The 25,399-nt window shown below is 37.7% G+C and overlaps 1 protein-coding gene across 2 annotated transcripts in view; it reads right to left on the bottom strand.

Annotated features, from left to right (window-relative positions):
- Positions 1-3,414: 3,414 nt before the first annotated feature.
- The window catches only part of ARMC1 (armadillo repeat containing 1), a 33,751-nt gene continuing 11,766 nt past the window's right edge, over positions 3,415-25,399 (bottom strand). For both annotated transcript variants that reach the window (XM_040073475.2, XM_040073466.2), the window contains exons 4-7: positions 9,688-9,877; positions 6,269-6,385; positions 6,109-6,183; positions 3,415-5,697 (exon numbers count right to left, since the gene is read on the bottom strand). In XM_040073475.2, the coding sequence (XP_039929409.1) occupies positions 5,506-5,697; positions 6,109-6,183; positions 6,269-6,385; positions 9,688-9,877 (574 nt within the window). In that variant the 3' untranslated portion in view covers positions 3,415-5,505. The remainder of the gene's footprint in view (positions 5,698-6,108; positions 6,184-6,268; positions 6,386-9,687; positions 9,878-25,399) is intronic.

The raw sequence follows: 25,399 nt of genomic DNA, 5'->3' as shown, positions 1-25,399 counted from the left end.
AGTAATGCAAATTAAACCCTCATCTTTAGACAGTCTCATGTAAAGCTAAATTAGTGGTGTTCCTCTGGCCAGGAGGAGCAGTCTTTTGCAGATGAAAAGTCTCTTTGCCTGTCAATTGCCTTCAAGCTTTCTTCCACTCCCTCCCAGCCTTCCCAAAACCAGGATTGTCTGTGCTGGATCATCTACCTTAAAATTAAATACAAAACAATACACCATGGATACTTGCCCAGCGAAGAAAGCATGGCCAAAAGGTCACACCACGAAAGGGACACTGGTGTGCTATCACTTTCCACCTGCGCTATACACAGGGGCAAGAAGGGAGTTTAACCAAAACATGCTCTTGAGAATTAAAAAGAAACACATTTATATAAGATATATAATACTGTCTATATGGGGAGACTAGAAAAGAGACACCACCTCCTTGGAGAAATGCTAATGATTAAAACCTACTAATAACATTAATTGCTGGAAAGGGCACAAATACCACAGTCAGGGTGGTGTTTAACTCTGGTGAAAGCAGCAGATGCTTTGGGCACCTTATGCAGGCAGCACTGCTGAAATAGATCATGTTGTGCAAAGCTTTTGAAATATACAATATGCAAAGATAGTTGATTTTTTTTTTTTTTTTAATTCAAAAGGGTATTTGTTACCAAAAGTTCTTTACTACTGAGAACTTCAACAAATCAGTAAGAACTGTTTTGAGATGAAAATTGGCTTTTGACCATGCCTTTCAACATCCTGATGCAACAAACGTATAACTCAATAAGGAAAGTTGATTGTGACAGGTTTGACTTTCCTAGTGCAGCCCAGAGAAGTTGACAGTGCAAAGGTCCCTCTTAAAATGGAAAGCATTTCAGTTTATTTTTGAAGTGAAGCATGAACTAAGAATCAGAGACAGCTCACAAAAGTTTGAACTTCCCAGGATTCCTGAGCAATTTGGGTAAACAGATTCTGTTGTGCAGTCTGTAAAATCAGGCCGGTAGAAAAGCCCTTTTTTAAAGACCTTGTCTTATGTGTATGCTCACGTGTCTGTGGGATCTTAGGTGTGAACAGTGTGCCAGCTGCTCCCTGCTAGCTCGCCCTGGGCTCACAAGGGATCTCACCCTTCCTTTTCACCAGCAAACATCCAGAGGGGCAGTTCCCATAGAGAAGCTGGCACAGCAATTCCCTGCACCAGTGGCTTAGCCATGATGCTAAAGGACCTCAAAGAGAAGAGGTTTGAAACCTCAAACAGTACCCCCCAGCTTAACTTGGTGCTTGATAGGAAATGAAAACACCACTCCTGTCATATGGTGGGTTAGCAGTATGCAGATCCCTGTGACTGCTACATAAAAGACCCTTGTTATGCCAGTCAGACATATTGCCATGAACTGCTGGCACCGAAGTGCTTTTGACATAAGAAGTTTGGTTTCGCTCGTGATTTTATTCAGCTCCTTAGAAACAATAGTCAGAGTAGCACAAGCAGCACCGGCTGATCAACCTGAACTGCAGCCACTGGGCAAGTCTTAAACACTGCAGAAATTATTTAGCTACCAAGTTCTGTATCTTGGTAGCCATGAAGAGAGAGGGCTGCTGGGAACTATCTATCCAGATAGCAGCCTTCAGATCCTAACATAATAAACAACTTCTACCATGACACCTGGCACAAAAATCTGTTAACAGTGTGCATCTCCTCTGAGATGAGTTTGTATCTTGAGACTTTAACTGCTTTAAGGGATCTTAATTTATTCCTCAGAGGAAGCTCTAACTCTTCTAGTCTCTTGCGTAGCGCAACATGCACATAAACGAACAGTAACTTGAAGAAAGTTTAAAATAATGCAATTCTGATGTGACACCTTACCTTGCTCTCCAGGTGTTATCTATATACATACAAAGTACTGCAAATTTAAATCAGCTTTTTTCAACCCTACTCAAAACCTGCAATGCAGGCTAAACCAAGACCACTGCCTGCCCTCTGTGAACTACAAATAGGACAATTTCCTTTTCTAATAGCTTTATACTAAACTTTAGAGCAGGAATCTCAACAGGCAGTCACCCCTAGGGCTAATTAGATGCTGTACCTCACTGAAGAAGTCTCCAGTGACCCCTCCACTCATTCCCTTTTGCCAAATCATGTGCTTTCAACTTTTCCTGAAGAATTACAATCAGCATCAGAGATGGGTTGAGACGTTATTCTCATCTCTTATCTGTTTTCAACCCTTAATTTTAACAGACAGGGGTTGTTAGCATTTTAGGAACTCAGGATAATTAGGTACAGACAAAGAAACAGGAAAGACTACATGATCCAGCCTTCCGCCAAAGGAATATGGGAAGGAGTGGTGCTGCTAATTTTTATTAGGTGTGTTTTTAAACTCTGCTAGTTGACAGCTTGAACACTGGCAGAGGCAAAAAAGGCGCAGCCACATTTTATTTTACATTGCAGGCAGTTACAGGAGTACTTCACACCTGCCAGTTTGCATCTGCCTAGGTAGTCAGTGTTTTCTTCCAAATTAGCCGCACACAGTACCCCCCTCACCAGCTTACACAGCCCATGGCAAAACTCAGCCACATCAGCTATTTTTGTACAGAATAAGCCATAGGTGATTTGGAGTGGGAAAGCCAGAGTGTAATGCATTTCACTGTACTGCAGAATGCTTACAGTGCTTTGACAGCTGCTCAGAGAGGCACAGCTATGAGCCTCAATTTTGCCTCTACCTATCCCATCAGCATTTACTCTTATTATGAGGAAACACGGTAGTGATTATTCCATTATGCTGTTATGGTGATAACCCTAGGACAATTCAGGAGCTTCCATCCTGATGTAAACAGTGACTTCCTTGGCAACTGAGTACTTTACAACTCTGCAAGGCAATACCAAGCACCATGTCTCCCAGTTCAGCTTCTTTGGAGAGGCCTCTAATTTTGCAGTATTTTCCTTTTTGTCATATCCTTAGGTTAGAGCAAAACAGTTTTCTTATTCTTCATCCGACCTCTGAAAAAGTACAAGCGTAAAATTAACGAGTCTGTGCTATGACTCCCCCCACCTCAGTTTTATCAAAGAAATTTCTCCAGAAGAGTTGATTTTTCTTAATTTCCCTAATGAAATATGACCTACATAGGACCAGTAATTTAAAAAAAAAAAAGGCCCTCCAAACCCCACCCAAAGGATGAATTTGAGATATCTTCAAGAATCATCTGCTTACCCACTTTTTACAAAAAACTTTGTTTGAAATGTAAGCATGTTCTATACATATACAAGAGCCCTGCTGTGACATACAAGTAAAGGACTCACTATGACTGGACATCTGCATTCCTCTCTGCCAAATTAAAGATGAATACACTTCTAAAACTGTAAGTAGCTTAAAAGAATGCCAGAATATTTAAGAAGGCACCAGATGTCCTTTAGACATGTAAAAAGGCACCAGTCATGCTTTGTTTAGTTATATTATCCTTTATTATTTTACAATGTATTTCAAAAACTTTTACAGATGCCTTAAACTGTTCTACAAGAGCTGCAATACTGTCATAAAAGCACACCTACAGACCGAATTCACAAACAAACTGTAATACCTACTGGTATTGAACCATTAATATCCAAAGGGTGTAGTCTCTTAGTAAATAGATGTGCAGTAATGCAAATGCAAACAGATGTTAATGCAGAAAAACAAAACTCTGCATTCATGGCTATAGAACAGAGGACTTTTCAAACACATTTGGTACTGTAACATTCTAGACAGCAATATGAATAGCATTACATATTTAAAGCAATACATGCCCTGAAAAGCCTGTATTTTCAATCTGTGCGTGTAAACCTGAATCAAAAATAAACTAGATATATTAAAAAACATGAGACATCTAGTCTGCCAACAAGATTTTGTTGTTTTGTTTGTTTTTTTTTTTCTTAGAATGAAAATTAAACTGGGTGGGTGAACTCTGACCTGCATTATTATTATTATTATTTTACATTATCATATCCTCAGCATTTCTGAATTACTATGACAGCCTGTGGGGTTTTTTTATTTATTCCTTGTGCACAGGCACAGGAGAATAACTCTGATGCATTAAATTTCTTTTCTGAGTCTCCAAGTGGTAAATATGATTCATATTATAGCAAATACATTACCACAAAAAAGCACTGTATAATGATGTTTATAATATGTTTCAAAGTTCTCAGCTGTATTTCTCCAATGCTACAAAGCAGGAGCACTGCAGCTTTCAAGCACTGTGTACTGAATCCTCTCATACACAGTGTTTACTAACAGCTCAGACATATGTTATTCTCTACCTACAGAAGTTTTGCTTCTATTATTACTTCTGCTCATAGGAATTACTAAGACATCTTTAAACTTATACTGTCTGTAAGTTACAGGGCAAAGCCAATTGTTTGCATATGTTTTTAAGCCAAGCTGATGTATTTTCATGGGAGTCTCATGAAAGACATTGGGAGGAAACAGTAATTGCATATCAGGATTGTTAGGGGAAAACAAACAAAATAAAGAGTCAAAATTTACGAGTGTGGCACTGTGGCAAAAGAGGCATTCTGTCCTGCTTCATAGTTCAAGTTTAAAGTTTTAGTTACCATTAAGTATTTCCTAACAGTAAACAACATTTCTTAATCAAATATAGTCTACATTCCTCTATTCTCTGCAGGCAGAGCTGCAATGGGTCATCACTACATTAGACCACAGCTTTTTCTGCTAGTCTTCCCAGCTAGCCTAAACAGCAGTCAGTGGTATTTATTAGTTATATATATGTATATATATATTTATATCAGTCAGTCACACCCATCATTACAAATATGTTCTAGTTTATTTACTGTACAATGTATGTATACATATTTGTGGTTTTTTCAGTCCCTTTTTTCTTTTCTTAAGCACTCCAATGGTTAAGGGCAGGCTGGGAAAAAAATCAATATATATAAAAGGGTTACATGTTTCAAGTCTGTAGTGATTCTAGTTTAACAGCAAAAGGGGATCCTCGTGCTCATGCTGTGGACACAGCTGGCAAAAACAAAGGCAAAAAAAAAAAAAAGAGGCAGACTGTATTTTTCTCTGGAGTCAAAATCTAGAAAATTGAACAAAACAATGTTAGTCCAGAGGGATATAGAAACGAAAAGGGCATTTCATTCAATGTACAACTGGGGCTATCAAGAATTTTCTTTCACAGAGGCCCTGAGACGAGTTGAATGGATTCTCTCTATCATGTGTTTCACGTGAAGTTGAACTTAAAGCTCTACAGGTATAGCATAAACATTTGGTATATAACAGTGGACCCATTTTTAAAAAGTGAAGCAATAAAACCTACATGGAAAACTAATGAAGGAACAATTTGATTGGAGGCCTCTGTCCTTTGACCCCTGTCCTGTCAGGCTAAATGTCCAATAAAATGTAAAATGCAGCATACATTTGCTTAATCTAAAATTTCTGTGATGATTTATTGCAAATTGCACTTGGCAGTTCACCACACCAATGGAAAACTGGCCCCCTTGTTGGTTCATTCACACAGTCTTTCAACACCAAATACAAGTCACCAGTAGAAAGATCTTGATAGAAAGTTTGCTGCTGTGCTGAGCCAGCTTGCTGCACCTTCTGGGTGAGACCCAACACGAGACACTGCTTTGTCCTGCTCCTTGGTAGGGCTCTCATCTTCTGGCAAATACTCAGGTAGATCTGTGTTCTGCTCCACTTCCACTGGAGTATCTTGGAACGGAACTAGCATCTGGTAAAACACAACAGATTAAAATTATGTCAAATGTTGTAACTTAAAAGAACAAATCAAAGTTATAATATATACATGTTCAGGGTGACCTTTTAGAGCAGCTGTGAAACAAAAGCACATCGGGAACTCCAACCAAGGAAACCCACCACGTTCCTTGTGACCCTTTTCATATCATTATGGAGATAATTAATCACAGTACTTTTGTCCTTCTTCTGACCAATAATTTCTATATAACTGTTCTGCGAATTCACATCCTGACATAGGATATCCTTAAGTCTCCTTGTACTGGATGCGTAGCACACACGTTTAAAAAAATTTGCCTACTATAAGATGTTATGGGCACAGAGGTACTGGTATTTAAGGTAACAGCTGAGCTGTAACAATTGGTATTTAGAAAGATACAGATCCTACCTCCTCACCACTTTCACTTTTCACAACTTGCTGTGCCTTCATCACTTTGGTTGATGCTATTGCCGTTGCCAGCGCCTACCAATACACAGAAAAAAAATGCAAGAGCTCAGTGCAACAGAATGCAATAATGTGAGGATCTAGAGGGTTACAAAGCACTTACCTCTGCTTTTAAATCTGAGCGAATTCGGACCACGCACCTTTGAACAGCCATTTGAAAGGTAAAACTAATAACACCTTTAATTTTCAACAAGGCTTCTTCACAAAGATTCCTTCGAGACTGAAAAACAAACAGAAGTCCAACGACTAAAACACAATACGGTGTGAAAATGCTCACAATTAATTGTTAAGGTGTTCCTGTATGTATCAAAGCACATGGTTACAAAAGTGTGGTTGAGTAACAGAAAAACTAAGACTTACACTTTAGTGCACAAATATTAGACTCTTGCCACGAAAAAAAAAATTGCTTACACTTTAGAAGTCAAAGAAGGATGGAATCAACTGTAAATAATTAGAGAAAAGTGCTGAAAAGCAAGGAATATTTTTCTCCGTGTGATCAGCTAAACAGTCCCCTCTGGTTAAGTTCTGATTGACTGAAGTGCTCACTGATGAGCAGTTACTGTTTAAGTTGCTATTTATCAGACACCTTGGCTCCATACTGACAGAATGCAACAAAGCAGCTGTTCTATCTTTCTGCTGCTTCATCTGTGGCAGCTCACAGACATCACAGCACAGCATAGGTTTAAATCTTATTTTAAAGGGAAAATATTTGGTTGATAACCCACAGTGTTATGTTTAAAGCAAGTGACATCACCTACTGTGCTGTAACATTACATTGACCCGTACTAGTTGCATGTACTACATTACCTTAGAATGTTCTATTTTTTTCCCCCCCTTTTAATACTTACACAAGATGGTTGCACCAAATTAATTAAAGTCTACTTGGAGCAACTGCTAGCACAAAGGGGATTAAAAAAACAATGGACTATATCAGAAATAAAATGACAGCCTTAACACAGGCTTAAAATAACACTATACTCAACTTTTTTTTTTCTTTTTAAAACCTTTTTAAGTAATCAGTTATTTCAAAGCATATTTGCATTAGTTACCAAATAATCACTAGTCAGTATTCACTGTATGCATAACAAGCAAATTAAATTCTTTTAATCTCTGGAAGAATGAACTGAAGCAGTTTGGGTTTTGGGTTGGTTTTTTTTGGCAATTTAGCATATATATTGAAACAATTCATTTGTGTAAGTTTATGTATTGAAATAGTAACATTTTTGCATTTTCCAAAAAATAACTTTGTCAGATAGGCTACCTTTACTCTATAAAGGAAATTTTTGATGCAAAGATGATAGGCTGCCTTACACAAGTGAAAGTTGAAACCTACTTCGGGACACAGGAAGCAACACTTCCATAGCTTTTTAGCCTAAAAAAATATATTCATACATGGGTGCGTAGCAATTCTGTGACAGAATTCAGCTTTTTACTCTTAAGACCCCAGGTAAATCACAGGCACCTCAGTTTAATTCAAAATGAGGCTTTCAGTGATCAGACAACTGGTGAATCATTTCTTAAAAGACAAAACTTATTAAGGTACACACAAACTCCTTAAAAAGCTGGCAGCCCAGCTTTGCTGCACAGACATACTTTGCAAAAGACATTTGACTGGCAGGTAACCACAAACCCCAGCAATACACAACTAAACATCCTTCTGAATGGTACTCCTGAAGCACAGGCAAAATTTAGGTTATTTCCTTATACACCAAACCCTGATTACCACATCCCTCACAAATACTACTAAAATGTACAGACTAGAAAACTGACTGAGAGGCAGGCCACAAACTTCTCAGTTACTGCCTTTTTTTTTACCTTTATCACCAAATTTGATTATTAGATCTTAAAATTAAAACACCTGACACCACATTAAACAACAAATGACCTTTCCCCTCTCTTCCTAAAACAATCAATATCTACTATTTGAGGTTTCGAAATCCACAAGCATTTGTAGGATCTGCAACCATTCCTAACAGCAGCTTCCATTTACAAATGTCAGTGACTGAGAACACCACGTCTAAAGCTGTGTGTTTACTCACTATGCCTTTTCGAACTCATACCTGCAACCTAATATTCTCTGCTACTTAAGTCAGGAATAAACTATTCAATGAAATTAAATGGTTTTTGTTGCTCACAAGCTTTATCACCCTCCCAGTCCCAACTTAGCATAACATTTCAAACAGCATTACGGGGATGTTTCACTTCTGGTGAACACCTCTTAACATTACTTTCATCATCTGATGAACTACAGAGCTACATACACCAGTCATCTTGGCCCCTGCACAGCCAGATTTTCTTTTAACAACAAGCTAGGAAAATATGCTGGTATGATCTACCTGCAGTTTTGCTCTCCAGAGATGAGTATCTAAATACTCTATGCTTTTTCACTATACCTTTACCTCAGCATTGCAGAGAGAAAACTCCAAAAATATTGCTAGGTTCCGTTTGTTGAAGAAAACAAAGACATGCTTTTAAGATAGAATTGGACTACAGGCAAAATACCTAAACTCACGAAGTAGAAGTGGATGAAATTTCTTGCTTGGAGATACCTGTGAACAAACAAATCAACTACAAGCTTAAAAACAACAACCTATGGGACTGAATTTAAAAAAATTCCACAGAGTAGAAATGCCAATGATGTTGACAAAGCACTGCCTTTCTAGTTAGAGCAAGTGCTGGAAGGCCAAAACTGTAAAAAATATTTGTATAAAGTGAGCTAGAGCAGCATGTTATTTCTAAAGGAATTAACTATGGTCTTATGAAAACAGAACAGCGGGTAGGCTGTTGGTAAACTGGGCCCGTGGACATGCTTACTTGGCAGAATGTAAAGCAACAAAGCAAAGGATCAGGTTTGATCATTTAAAATGGGTACAAAACTGAAAGATACAGGGTCCGGAGGGCACTTGTGGATAACGTGCTTAAACAGCCTACATGCTGTTTGGCAGCCGTAAAAAGGCAAACATGGCCCTGGGGTGTTATCTACAGGGGTACGGTAGATAAATCTGTAGAAGTTATTCTGACATTACATAAAGACTCAGTGAGACCTCATTAATTCAAACGCCATTCTGGTCACTACAGTAGAAAAGATCTCACAGACAGTAAAAAGATGCGACAAAACCAACTCAAAGAAAATACAGCGTTTTTAATTAAGAAAAAAAAAAGAAACCCAACAAAAAACACCGTAGTGTCTGAAATCTCTCATAACTAAAAGGAAACTTTTTTTAGATAAACACACTTATCCAACCACAAGAGACCCTTAAGTGAAAAATGCTGAAGGGCACCTTGTTTACTCTATTCTTTCTTGAAAAACCATCAAGAAAACTGCCTTAAAACATCTTTTTAGGTGTTCTGAGTAAGCTCAACTTATGCAAGATTTCCTACATACCTCATGGTTCCAAATACAATTCACAGAAACTGCTGACAATTGATGATGTCACACAAAGAGCCTGACTGGGTTTCTGGGGTTAAAATAAAGCTCAGTACAGCATGCCTTATTTACACAAGCTCTGAAGGTTTCCTTACCGAATCATCGAGGCCATCTATGTGCAAAACCACTGTCTTGGCACGCTTATTTGTGCTGCCGAGGAAAAACTGTGCTTTCCGCCGACGATAATTCATCTCATTCACATTGTCCATGTCTGACATGTTGGAAGACTGAAGGATATCATAGACTTCAGAAGCCAGAAGTTTAGTCTCTCCTGGTGTAGTGGTCCTTAAAGAAAAAAAAGGACTAAGATTTTCCAAGCATTTGTTTTCACATTAGCACTGCAAAAAGCTATTGATTACATCCTTGCAACTTGAATATTCCATGGGGTATAGTCAAGACATGGCAAAAATGTTACGTGGGGACAGCAGAATTTTCTTCCCAATTCCAATTTTTATGTTGATTTCATGCTCATTATAAATAGGTCTGTTCTCAAAGAACATGAACACAGTTTACATCAGTTTGACAACTACAAGCCAAACATGGTAGTAACATGGTCAGTGCTCCAGAGTTACTCTGTGTTGAGCTTTATTTTTTTTATAACAAAACTTCTCCAATTGCCTTGTGACATGTTTTGTTTCCCACTTTCCCTGCTACATAATAAAAGGAATTTCTCTGCAGAAGTGGCATCTTTCCCTATGTTTTCCTCCCCAAAGTTACTGAGCATCAGCAGCACAGAAGAAACACAACTTTTCTTGAAGAATCCAAAGTTTATTCCGGATTAGACTAAAATTTATGGTATAAATTATAAGATAGCATTTTTTTAGATAAAAAAGTAGATAGACTCAATATATATTGAATTCTTATGATTAATTTAAATTCATTTTAATAAGGTACTGATATAAATCTGTTGTCCAAATTCAGCCTTGTTTTAATTATACCAGTGATTTAAAGCTGTGTGTAGAAACAAAATTATTACTTCATCAACTTGCAATTAATCTTAAAATGGTGAATGACAGCTTTGTTTAACAAACACTAAGTAAGTAACAAGTACCTTTAGATCTTTTTTTTTCCCATTTGACTTCCTTAGTTAACAGACATTAAACACATTTTCCATCCTACCATATGGACAAGACAGAACACTAAGGCACACTAGGAGTTCTTGGCTTGTGGGGGCCCCAGATAGCCTTTTTTTTCTTTTTTTTTTAACTTTTCTGCACCTTGCTTTGAACAGCACCCATTTGGAAAAGAAAATGTCAGTTCCTGTGATAATTCAGTAGATTAACAACATTCAAAGGGGAAAAAAAAAAAAAAAATTGTAATAAGTAAATAACCAAGACCTAGAAAGGGAAAGCATACCAACATATGCAACATATGTTCTGTTTTAAATACATGCTTATGTTCTGCTTTCCTATACTGAAAAATCACTTATGTTCAGTCAAAGAAACAAGTGCTGGGAACTCAGACAGATTTCAACTTCATCCTTCCATAATTTACTAGATAAAGTAATAGAACTGATGATAAAGCCATGCAACAGGATGTCTTGAGGTAGTAATAAATCAGCTTTTGCTTAAGTGATAGCTTATCAAGAGATTAAGGAATTAACTCATGTATTCGTTTTGCCGATTTCTTTCAACAACAATGCTGTCCATGTTGAGTGATTTACAAGAGAGGAGTTTTAATTTTTGGTAAGTTTAAATACAGCTCACTAAGCAAACTACTGAAAATGTCACTATTCCACCTACAGCACCCACTATCCAGTTGGTAAGGGGTTTTGCTTCAAAACAATTGTACTATTGGAGAACAGAGTTAAAAAAAGTCAGAAAGACAAATGAGAAATAAAGCATCCTTAATATTTGCCTTAATATATGTGTGTATATATACATAACTACACAAAAGAAAGAATTTAAAGCTGTCACTATATCAGCAAATATAAAATATTCAAGTGCCTAAAAGCAAAAAATCAACAGTGATTTTCACATATGCTTTATTTGCCCAACATTACAGTTGGCACAGTTCTTGAAAACTAATGACCTGCTATAAACTGCACAACTAAAACCTGTTGACTTTAAAACACAAAAATAAATTGGGTCTTATTTGACACAGTTATTCCAAGGCCTCCCTAAACCAAATCTATACTGATAAATTTTATGCATATACACATACACACTGAAACAAGATATTCAGAACACACATAAACACACACACTCAAACAAGATACTCAAACAATTCCTTTATTTTTCCAAACAGAGGATTACCACTACCTACCACTAAGTTACCCCTATTACCTTTAAAAAATGAAACAAAAAGAAAACCCAACAAATGCAAGATTTTAATCTTATTTAAAGAGAACCACTAATAAGCAACTGACTGTGTAATAAAAAGCAGCAAGAAATTCAGACACGACACTACAGAGGCAAGGACAATGGCTGCCACCTAGAAATATCAGATTGCAAAACAATCCCTAGTGAAAGTATATACCAGTTTTATTCTGCAGAAACAATACTACACTTCCAGCAACTCATTTAAACAAAGATGCCCAAAATTCCTGATAAAACCACCTACAATTTTAAATATGTTGGCAAAATGAGTGAATACAAGTTTTCAGCAACCTGTTATTCTTTCATTAAAGCAATTTCTGCAACAGTTGTAAAAATTATAGAAACCTTTTTATCTTAATATCAGATTAAAGGAAATTTTTTATGATGAACGTGGTGAAACACTGGCACAGATTACCCACAGAAACAGTAGATGTTCTACCCCTGGAACCTTTCAATGTCAAACTGGACAATTCAGTTACAGATATCCCTGTTCATTGCAGGGGCTTTGGACTAGAGGACCTTTAAAGGTCCCTTCCAATTCTACATTTCTATCATCTTTAAAGAAAAAAAAACCAAAAAACTATCTGGAAACAAGTATAATAAGCCCTCTTGGTGACAAAACCAAGGTGATATTCAATGCTGAGTCTGTTTCCTTATGTACTATATTGCTAATAAAAAATATAATGCACATGAAATTAAACAACAGAAGAGTGTAAGTTTTTTGTTTTTTTTTTAAAAAAAACTACTGTAACTCATGGGCTGTAGTTTTGCTGCCTAAAATGAGAAGCCTTTAGGAGAAGAGTTCTGAGGGCACTGACACCAGCCCTCCCAGCACCTGTGTGTGTGTGTCAGTAGCTTCAGATAACACTGCCCACAGCTGTCTGACTTAGACTCCTGCCACCACCACAGCAGCACAAGGGAACTCTTGCTCTGTGCTCTGTCTCCCTCTCCCACTCCAGTACAGCAGTTTAGTCACCACTGAAGGTGCAGGTGCATACTATAAAGTCACTGCAGCTAGAGCTTGTTTGAGAACAACTGATCATTGGAACAACCTCACCAAGGGACACGGCACAGCCCCCACTGCTGGAGATTTTCAAATACAGTTGGACAGGGCACAAGATGGTCTCATCTAGGTCCCCTTTCCCAGGAAAGGTTGGACCAGATCATCTTCTGAGCTCCCTTCCAAGCTGGGCTGTGCTGATTCTATGACAAGTGCTCTGCTACCCTGCTAAGGAAATGGTAGCACCTACTTAGTGCAGAGTAACAGTTGGCAGAAGTTGGTTACCATCTCTTTCAGAGGCAGTAACATCTTACATTACTTCAGCAAGATTCAGAAGATGCCTGTCAGAAACTCAACCCTTTAGTTTTCACTGTCTTCCTGAATTCCTGTCATCCTAGATTGCTGCCTGTCCTTCCATCATGCTCACCCAAGGCTGGCTGCATAAGAAATATGAACACAGAATCCAAGTTACACATGCTGTATCTGTCAGAAGAGGATACAAGAAATAGTTCTCATTTCTAACATTATTAAAAATAACTTTTTTAAAAATGATCCAAGTGATGCAGATGTTTTATTAGCAGAGCAAGACATTTTTTAAAGTTTTAGCTAACCTTGAAGGACATGAAAACTAATGGCTACAACTCCAAAGGTGTATGTGATGTGGGCGGAGTATGGATGCTTGGGAAGAATGTGCAAGCAGTGTACAGCATTAAAGCTGTACAACTAGCATGTGACTGAAGTACACACACAGCATCAGAAATGATAACAGAAGGGCATGACAACCTTCTAGCATAGCTTCATCTGATGCACAGGTAACAAGAGACTTACTTTCTTCCTTGAGAAGAATCAGAAAGACTGACAAATCACTAATATAGTGATTTTCCCCTTTTAGAGAAGGAGCGAGACATAAATAAGTTTATAAATAGATACATGGGGGCGTGAGTGTGTAAAAGATAATCGCATCCTTTTTAAAGCTATATTTTATGCATGTTTTTAAAAATAAACATGTGTACATACCTATAAATTACATACAAACTCCTGCATCAGAGGAAACATGAAACTGTAACCCTGCTCAAAGTAGAGAACACCCTGCGCACAAGCACAGGAACTATTACTTGCCTTTCCTTAGTAGAACCCATTCTGCTCCAACGACTCATTAGCCAAACTTGTAACAAACAAACTACAACAGTATTTCATTACCATGTTTCTACAGAGTTTATAACCTTGACCCAGGAGGCTTCCAAACAAAAGAGGGGATTTTTTCTTTACATCCCAGATTCTATCAAAAGGCGATTTATGTCATTTAATTCCAAAAGAAAGTTTCACTTCTGTAGTAATTCTGCTTTTGGATGTACTCACTCTGTTTGTCCACTACCCACAATAATATGACAAAATTAATCACCCATTCATGACATTTCAAGTCTCTGATAATCTCTGAACCCCTGGGAAGGTGATGGAACAAATCTGAAGATGCCCAGGAAAGGTGAGCCAAGATTACTAAGAGAAAGTCATGCCAGAAAAGCACCCCAGGCTTCTACAATGAAACTACTGGCTTCACTGGGATGGGAGAGCAAATGGGTACTGTCTGTTGACATTGGCCCCTTAACACAATCCCCACAGAGAAGCTGATGGAGAATGGACTGGGTGAAAAGATTGCGATGTGGACTGAAAACTGACTAGATGGCCAGGCCCAGAAGGTGGTGATTGAGGCCATGAAACCCAGCTGGAGGTCAGTATCCAGCAGTGTACATCAGGGATCAACACCAGGACCCATTCTCTTCAGTATCTTCATTAACAGTCTGGGACACAATGGACCCTTAACAAGCCTGCAGATGACACAAAACTGGAAGGAGAGACAGATAAATCAGACAGCTGTGCCAGAGAGACTGCAGGCTGGAGAAATGGGCTGAGAGGCACCCCATCAAGTCAAAGATACAAACACCTGCATCAGGGGAAGAACAGCCCCAGTCACCACTCAGGCCAGGCACAACCCCAGAATGAGCAGCTGGAAAGCAGCTTTGCAAAGAACCTGCTGGATATGAAAATCACCATCAGCCAGCAGTGTGCCCTTGCAGCAAAGGTTACAGGTTTTCCTGGGCTGCATCAGAAGGAGTGCTGCCAGCAGGTACAGGGAGGTGATCCTGCCCCTTTCATCAGCAGCGGGGAAGCCTCACCTGGAGTGCTGTGTCCAGGTCTGGGCTCCCCAGTGCACAAGATGTATGAACATGCTGCAGAGTCCAGAAAAGGGTCAGGAAGATGATTACAGGGCTGAAGGGTGAGATATCTGGGATGGCTAAGTCTAGAGAAGGCTCAGGGGAAGCTTATCAATGTACATAAATATTTGAAGGGGGTGCAAAGGGGACAAAGCCAGGCTCTTTTCAGTGGTGCCCAGTGCCAGGACCGGAGGCAATAGACATAAACTGCTAAATCAGAAAACTCTTTTCCACTGCAAAGGTGACTGAGCACTGGCAGAAGCTGTCCGGACAGGTTGCAGTCTCCATCCTCAGAGATACTCAAAAGCTGCCTGGACATGGTTCTGAGCAATGTGGTTTAGGTGTCTATGCCTGAGCATACAGGAGCTGGACCCACGATCTGCAGAGGTCCTTTGAATCCTCAATCACCCTGTGACTCTGTGAACACATATCGAAAAGTCATTAAGTAAATTCAAACAGCAATATACATGGAGTACATCCATTTTTCCCTGCTTGTGGATCTCTAATCTTTCAGGTTAAGAATACTCCAGAAAACAGGCTTTTATGTAAGTAAAGCAAAATTTTATTTCATTTTCCTGCCAACTATTTTCCTTACACATTTTCTTCCAAAGAGTTCTGCATGACAGCTTACATAATTCTAATGCATCTGATAATTAGATAGACTGATTTTAGAAACTTCCTGCTCTTATATTTAGACTTACACTTCACTGCTCAGTCCTAAATTATTTTGTCTTAAGGCATCATGAACTAAAGGCAAGACTAGATGTAAAAAGAAAGGCATCATTCTCAAAGTCATTAGAACTTGTCAGTTGGTACTGCTGATGTTTTCACCTTCACAGAATCATCCTTGAATGGTTAAGGTCGGAAGAGGACCCTGAAGATCATCTAGTTCCAACCCTCCTGCCATAGGCAGCAACATCTTCAACTAGACCAGGTTGCTCAGTGTTGCATCCAACCTGGCCCTGAACACCTTCAGGTATGGTACATCCACAGCTTCCCTAGGCAATCTGTTCCACCTTAGCTCATAACAAGGTGTTATTACACACAGTCATCTGGGAAAAACTATTGAGATTATTACACTTTATAATAACAATTTAGAAACTTTTTAATACAAAACTTAAAAATCCAATAGTTCACTGGTTCAAACATGACACTGATTTTACAAGAACATTGCTCCCAGGTTTCTTACTCAAAAGATATACTTTCTTTGTAATTCTACTTAGCACAATAACTGCATTCAGTAAATAGAGTATAAAGAGTATAAAGCCAAAGATAAGATCACACAGGCAAACTAAAGAAATATGTTGATCTCAAGTAACTTCACAACATAGACCAAAGAGTCAGTGTATATAAGCTCACTCAGTAGTTCACACTGTTACTCTCTTATCTGAATCTGATGTAGTTCAAGAGTACGCAATTTGTAATCTACAGACCAATCTCAGCCTTGCACTGATGAGCCTTTTTTCCCCAGGGCTGCTCATGAGCAAGAGAACCAAAGACAGACAGAGACCACTGTCAGCTTCTAGATTTAGAATTGGGCATCACTTGCATCTCAAGGCTGACGTGTGGGACTATCCTGTGCAGAGCCAGGAGCTGAACTTGATGGGCCTTGTGGATGCCCTCCAACTCAGGATATTTTACAATTCTCAGGATACATGGAGAAGAGCTACAGCTCATTCCCCTCCTCATGGAGAAGAGCTACAGCTCATTTGTCTAAACTGAGAAATTTCTGTGAGAAGAGGGCAACTAGAGGTAGACTCTATCATAGAACTCATGCCCTAGAACTCTGTTAAAGGTCCAAGCAAGGAAAATGATACAGGAGAAAGATATACCACTTACACAACAACACTTCACATAGACAGTGTCTGCGCTATATACATTTTCCGTTGGCATGGCCCCATAAGCATGGGAGCACAATCACAGACAAAGGCTGTGGTAGAGCCAAACAGAAAAGGTGGATGTGCACTGTATGGTTCATCACTATGCTCTTGCTCACTAATACTTGGGAAAACAAAGAAAAGAACAACTCTGTAAAGGCAAAAAGAAAAGTAGTTAACAGTGCTGAAGGAAAGAAACTCTAAACACAAAACTAAGGAAACAGATCTTGACATTTTAAAGTTAGCTCAAGTAAAATTCCCTGTATTGCCATCTGAAGGACTTTACATAGTAATGGGAAGTAGTACCTTAAAGCACAGATCTGTAAAAAGAATCCACTACACAATTCAAGTCTAACAAATATGAAGAGTTTGAAGAAGAAAAATATCTTCATTATCCAAGTCAAGGCTCCAGTATTCGGCAAGACCTCAGCAAATAACATCCTAAATGGCATACATGTAATTAAAAGTAAAAACAACTCTCTGACTTAACTTAGAAAAGAATCACTGAACGTAACAAAGGACCAAATGCGTAATCTAAACACTAGTTTGGGAGACCTCATTTACAGAGTGACACAAGCACCTAACAAAAAGTTAGGGAAAACCTATCATCACACAGGAGCAGATATTTTCATTTGATCCTAATCTTCTACATACATGCAAGTACTGTCCCTATATTTTTCTCTAGGATCCTAAGTTGTGATATTTTCAACCATCATTTTATTTTCATAACAAACTTCACTCATTGCAATGCATATAGTAGCCCATATGACACAAAAAGCACAAGTAAGAATTTCATGGATTGACATGAATTCCATCATTCTGTTTTATCATTGTGGGGTGCATGCATATCAAAGTTTAAAGTATATACAAAGTAGGGATTTATCATTTAGTTATGAGGAACAAATGGCTAATCAACATATCCTTAATGCATATCACTATGCATTAAGAACACTGATGTATTTGTTTCCAGCTGAACCATTTCTTTTGGAATACATTCTTCCTATACTTAAAGACAGAAATTGTTTCCAGCAACTAAAGGGAGCAGTAAGCTCCAAAGAGCTGCTACATTCTGTAAGGCGGAAGGGGGGTGGGAAATCACTAATCCTTGATTTTAGAAGTGAGACACAGTGATTGGCATGGTTTAGATGAAAACTTTGAGCATGAATGACAAGTCTAAAGAAAGAGCATGGTATTAGAGAAAAAGCAATCTGTTTCAAGACAGTTATCTGATCTAGCTGCTTTTCTGCTTGTTCTGCTCCAGTGCCAGGTCAGGATTCTTTCTTATCTCCAAGAATGCTGCTCTTTCTTGTAAGCTTTTAGTGCATCCGGTGTTACAGTGGGCTCACTCATAAGCACGCGACTGCTCTCCTGACTTGTTTGAGGCAGCAGGCATGTTATTTGAAAACAACTTGAAGAGCAGCATTACTTCAGCACACACCTTCTCAGAGTCCCAGTATGGTGCTACTACCATGCTACACCACAGCCCCAAAACACAACAAAGGCCAGATAATATTACAGAGCAGCTGACAAAATGATTACCACCTGCTTTCTGAAGAGAAGGAAGTCAAAACGCTGAAAAATACAGACTGCAGGATCCTTATGATGGTCAATAACATTTTAGTAAACATAGTAATAGGTCAACAACAGGAAAGAGAACCTGTAGCCTGGACAAGCTTTAAGTGACAGAATAAGCAGCAGCACTATGGATCTTCAAACCCCAAAACCAAGCAGGTAGACTGCTCAATGAACCTCTGCACAGCCTGAGCAGAGCAGTGCTATGTGCCTACACTCCAGTGTATCAACCAGATGCTCCAAGGCGGTTGCACCATGGAAACAAGGCAAGGTCACACAGATTTCCCTAGAATGCTTCCTAGAATTTCAAGATGCCTGTCACTTGGCAAGCCTTCCAGACACTACTCGTGCTGATAGCTGTGACGATTTGACCAGGAAACACTAAACTAAAAGGCTTGCAATGAACAAGGAAATCTGATGTCTTAAGGTTGATTTTTTACTTAACAAGACATAACCCACTGAAATCAGGAGCGAAGATTGGATTTCCCAACACCACTTCCAGCTCAGTTCATGTATCTAGTGTCCCTGAAAATGTACAGAAACCCCATCTAAATGCTGGGATGTTCTGGACTGTTGAAAACAAACAAAAATTTCTAAATATTAAATGAGTTGTAAATAAGAGTAAAATCACAGTACAATCCCATTAACTGCCGTAAAATTAGCAACTGTGATATAATTTAAACATTTAGCAAATGGATTAATTACCCATACTTTGAACATTTTCCTGACTCATTCTATTGTCCTCTCAAGAACAGAATGAACTTTCAAGAATGGAACAATGGAATTGAATATATGCCATATGCTTAACCCAGCTATTCATCCCATTTTGTTTAACTCTTGCTATTTATACACTAAATGGAAAATCAACTTTTGATCTCCCACAGCTTGGTATCTACCATATGGACATACTCTACATAAAAAAAAACGAAAAACCAAAAAACAATGCAGGGCATGTTAACTCAACTAAACTCAAAAGGCTCCATAGCAGCATTTGCTAGCCACGAGTCCACATAACACACTCCACGTTGAATTTCACAGTAGCTAATTCCAACATCTTGCCTGCTAATCAACAGTAATCATTTTATGGACGGCAAAAATCATGTTTATTCTAGAGTTTCAACAAATTGCATCAGGGCTGAAAAATAAAATAAAATAAAAATTCTTAAGGGCAACAGCTGTCTTTGGTCCTTTACAATGAAAGACATAAAATGTTCACATTAAAAAGCCAGTTCCTCCTGGGAACGATGCTGTGGTGACCACATAGAAGTACTGGTGGTGCTAAAATCAGGCTCAGCACAGAAGTATTTTAAAAACATCTTGAAGAAAGCCAAACACCACTTTCTTGTGTTATCAGCGTGCTAACAGCACTAAGTATATAATATAAAAATAGTTGATTAGAGTCTATAATTATCTGGAAAATCCATTTTTATCTTAAAATCCCCACGGTCTATTTCAGTTTTTAAAAGTAAGGTTCATCTGATTATTTCCCTGAAATTTACTGGAGAAAGCTAAAAAAGAAAAAAAAGAAAAAAAAAAAAAAAAAAGGGTGATACAAGCTTCCCTAAACAAAATCTGTATGAATAATAAGAATTAAACTACAGCAGCAACCTGTCCCAGAGGAAAAAAACCCGCAGGTTTAATCTATGTCTAAGCTTTGTACTTGATTAATTTGCAAATATAGTTAATATCAATTCTGCAGAGACTCAAATTAGGTAACTATTGAAACATCTTGTTTTCCTGCTCTTAAACTACTTATTTATTTGCAAGGAACTGACCTTTTTTTTTTTTTTTAAGCAGCTTCATTTCTAGTCAAAGGGACTGCAGTCCCCATTCTAAATAGGTTGAAGCATACAACTGAGTTTAAAAAAAGGGTTGTGGGAACTCGATGATGTACTGTATAAATACAGCATGTGCTAACAATTTTAATTTGTTTCAAGTTATTAGATAGGACTTTCTACTGCAAAATTCAATGGAAATCCTGGGGAAAGATATCATAGCAAGTACTGCAAAGCAACAAAGTATCAAAACACATTCCTGGATAGAACCACATGCGTTGGAGAATCACATACTTTAACATTAATTGTTCCAGAATAAAATTCGCTTTCTTCTGAAATTAACAACTCCATCCAGAAACTACTAATGAAGGCTGTATCATCATTAGTATCTTCTCAGGCATTTCCCTTTGTAGGATTTATTGCCTGAAATACCCATCTGAAACTATATAAATTCTAATCACATACCAGCACCTTATTATGTTTATTTATCAAGCAACACTCGGGAAAAAAGAAAAATAAAAGGGTAATCCACTTATGGTTTCATAGAAAAAAAGAAGAAAGATCTGCAATTTTTTGGGGATGATTACTGTGAAGGTCAAAAAACCATAGACAAATACCACCTGTGGACAAGGTCACTGTAAACCAAATGTAGACATTTGATACTGGCAGGGGAAGATGAGAAACCTCACTGTGTTAAGCACATACCAACCCCCTCTTCATAGATAATGACTCGAGCCTACAATACCGTCAATCCACACCTGCACTGGGACTAAATACTTCACCACACAATTTGTAACTTTGATTTTAAAGCATCTTAAACCTTCTTAGCTCTTAATTTTAGTAAGCATCAGTAAAAGTCAGCATATTGAAGAACCAACCTCAGCACTTTTTCTTGTAAACTCAATAGTAACCAGAGAAGGTCACTGTATTCCTGAAATGCTTTCACCACCAGCTGATGACAAGGTTTATCGAGCATTAAAGGCATCCTGAGTTGTCATTACTAATCCTGACTCTTCTGCCAATCCACTTAAATCTCTACCCTTCCACATAGGTACAGAACTGCACCACAAAAAGAAAAGAAGTTGCCTTTTGGCACACCATGTCAGCCAGATCTTGAGGCACTAAGTTCAGCATTACAGTATTTGTTTCCTATTCTACAGTCAACAGTTATTAAAATACCAATTTGGATTCTATTATTTTTTAATATATCATAATATTGTGTCTCACTCTGTAAACCATTTCAATTTTTTTATAATCCACATTTCTTAGTTCCCTATTTGTTTTAATATAAAGTCTGCAAAAAAAAATGAAGTAAAAACATATTAAGCTTAAATGACTTTCTAAAATATTTAACTCCCTGTTTCAGCCAATTTCTAAATAAAGAAGAAACTTGCTAAGACATTGAGCACAAAAGGCTTTTAAACAGATGTGTTTTTATTAAAGTTATTTTATACTTAATAACCTCTTCTCAGAGTCTCAAAGTTCTCTATTTTTTTAATTCTGCAATATTCATCACAATATTTCTTGCCTACAGTGAAAAGCAACTAGCTCATTTTTAACTCCCAGCTGATTTTTTTTTTTTCCCAATTTAAACTGAAAGCACTCAAAGCAATTATGACTGTGGCCCTGCCTCTGCCAGAAAAGCAAGGATAATGCCCATTTACTCAGTAACAGGCACTGAAAATTCTTTTCCAGGTTTAGGAATCTACGATTCGGTAAGTGTACATAAATCACCACTGTAAACTCAGGCACCTCAATGGATAGGTAACTACTTTTATTGCTTGTTATCATATTCTTAAGCCAGTCACTATAGACCAGCCAAAGGCAATGATTTTGAAGAACTTGCAGGTACTCTTTAGAAAAACACTGTATTATCAACTACTTACTTTCTTATCTTGCTATTTGTCAATTAGTTAACACGAAATGCTCAAAATGTGAAGAAAATGGAACATTACTATCATAAAGAGGCAAAAGAAGCTGTTGAAATGCAAGCACTGTCGTGTTAGAGAAAGTTTTGCATCAACTGCAAGTGCTGCACAGAAACCAGTAACAAAAGTTCTGCTGTTTCATGGAGCGTGCACACGCTTTGACGTGGCACAGTAAAAGCTGCTCTATTGAACCACCATATACTGAACGGGTACTATGAAAAGTCCATGGAAGCACAGTACCTGGATCACACTGAGACAGATATCAGGCACTGTAAAGCTGCACAACCAACAGTCCTGACAGAAATGCCAAACACCATGTGAAGCATTGTGAGGTAAAAGAAGTAACTTGGAGAACAAAGAACAAAATGAAACTCGATTTCTGACTGCAGTCGAGAATATTGTAATAGGAATTACACACATGACAAAATGAAAGAGATAGAAAACATAAAATTCAAAACTAAGGATTAATAAACACCTAAACCATCGAGTACAAAACCAGTAGTGATCATATAGAACTCACTAAGCAAGCTGCATGTAAGTCCAAGTTATGACTGTCTCTGACTGCAGAGAGGCCCTGAGATAACAAAAAGTCCAAAAATAACCCCACTAATATCAAAAGGACATTGTGTAAGAGCACATAGGAGACCCTTCCCTTGGGTCATGCTTGTGTATTTTTTGTGATCAACCCTACACACACAAACAGTAAGCTTATCCTAAACTGTACTTCTCAAAACAAACCTTTCACCCATGCAAAATATAAACTCAAGTATTTCAACATATAAATTGCTAGTTATATTTGAGTTGCTGATGATCCAGTCTTTCACTAGGCTTACAAATGACATCCATCTTTCCAAGACTTTAAGCCTTATTTCTTTACCTCACAGCAGCCATAAGATCCTCCCAGAAAGCCCATTACATTATGACTAAAGTCTAGGTTAATAGCAATATTATAATAGTAGGATTTGAACTAATGCTTTTTGTGTTTTATTTATCATTTGTCCCTGTGCCTGCTCCCCTGTGTTGAGATCATAACTTCCTATGTGGTTAGTAACATTGAAATACACTAGAGGAACCAAAGACTGCTGAACCAAAGTCTGAAGTTTTGTTAGTTTGCCATGATCCACAAACAAAAAGAGCAGGAACTTGTACTGAGAACATGCCATACTCTAGAACATGCCTCTCCCCTAGATACAACCTCCTTCAAGTATCAGAAAGCCTTTGACTGACAAAAGGAGCTTTCAGTTATTCTGAACAAGTAATGTGGTATTTTTAAAGAGGATATACTAATGTCTTCTACATTTTGTAATATTCAATTGTTTTGTTTTAGGGGGGAAGGGGACAAAGGATGCTTTCTCAAAAATAACTTCAAGAAACAATCCATTTCCAAAACTTGTAACATTTAGAAAACATACAATAAAAACATTCTTTAAAAAAACTCAGAGTATCTAGGAGATGGGGATATTAGCTACTTTGCTTAACAATGCTGAACAGAACAGCCTGCAGGCGTCTTCCTGCTGTGACCTTCTATTATTAACAAACACACTGCTCCAGCAATAAATACACTGGAGTGCCACAGCCCAGAGATGCATCAGCAACCAAGGGTGTCATTTTACTGGGAAAAATAACAGGAAAGGAAAGGGCAGGAAAGTTATCATGGAACAGAGAGAGATGTGTGCATTATTCCTCCTTCAGCTGATACACTACAATTTGGAAATAGTGACTAAAAACCAACGGTTTTGGAACCTACTCCTCACACAAAATTCAAGGCTTAGGATAATCGTATTTTTCTCCAAAAACTCCTCAGTCCAGAATCACAAGCACTGTGGAGTTCAAAAATAATCATGCAACACAATCACGTTTCCCATTACCCAATCTCAACTATTTCTCAAATTTGACATGCCAAAGAAACCTCACATGCCAAGGATTACAAAAACAGCATTACTAAGTGATTCAGGTAGAAAAAAAATAAAATCTCTGCAGTCTATAAAAAGCTGTTTCCTTCTCCTTTTCAGATCAGAATTTTAGTATTCCAATTAACAACATAAATGCATTAAATATAAGAAGTTCACGGTTTTTTAACTATAATTTCCCACAAAGTATTATCTTGAAGCTAGCTATTTGGCAACTTCCCTTTCATCATCAGATATCCCTTTAAGATAGTTTGCCTGCTTCCTAATTAATATATGGCCTTTGCCCTGTCTTTCCCCAACCATTCATCCTCTCATAAAGAAGAAAAAATAGCAGGCCACACAACAACAAAATGATAAAACTATTGTGATGCTACATCCCTACTGTTTTAATTTCAACAAATATGATGTGAAATACTTGGCTTTTACCTTTTTTTTTTTTGTCAGACATCATAAATTTAAACTTTGCTGGTTTCAATGAATAATTAAATTTTCAAAAAGTGCAGGTAATTAAGACTACCAAAAATTAAAATTGAGTAAGAAGTCAGCAATTATAGACTGCATGTATTTTACCAGATCTGCAAGGGACTCTAATTAAACACATATTAATTGCCCTAATCTTCTTAGGCAAGTAATAAATTGGAAGAGCTGATTAATGCACTGGATTTAGTTCAGCTTGTTAAATCTGACAACCTGGCAAAGGAAGACTATCTTGAAAAGCTCTTTTAGCTAAGTAATTGGAATTTTACTCTCAGTAATTTGCCATTCCATAATAAGAGCTATTTAGTACATTGACTCTTCATCAGTGGTTTTTTTTTTTTTTTAAATACATACTAGCTATACTGAAACAGTACCATTATGCTGCTCATAAAGATTATGAAAAATTATGAACTTTGACCTTTACTGTCCATCAAAAGACACTTTCACTCTGAACCCAAATTAGTGTATTTTCTTGTAGGCAATAAATCCTAATTAATTTTAATTCTAAAAGCTGCTAATAGCATTTTAGAAAGTCCATATGGACACATTAAGTCTCCTACACAATTCATAAAGCCAGCAACTAAACCAGTTTTCAATATTAAATAACTGCTGATGACTGCTGGAATACAATGAAACACCAGTATTCAAAGAGCTTCAATCTCTTCTCTCTTTTTTATCTATTTATGCAAACACATTTACACATGCATGTGACAAGCATGTAACGTTCTTGTAATATC

This window comes from Hirundo rustica, chromosome 1, assembly GCF_015227805.2.
Source record: "Hirundo rustica isolate bHirRus1 chromosome 1, bHirRus1.pri.v3, whole genome shotgun sequence".
Taxonomy (NCBI): domain Eukaryota; kingdom Metazoa; phylum Chordata; class Aves; order Passeriformes; family Hirundinidae; genus Hirundo; species Hirundo rustica.
Note: the sequence above shows the minus strand (reverse complement) of the source record. Positions and strands in the feature narration are given on the sequence as shown.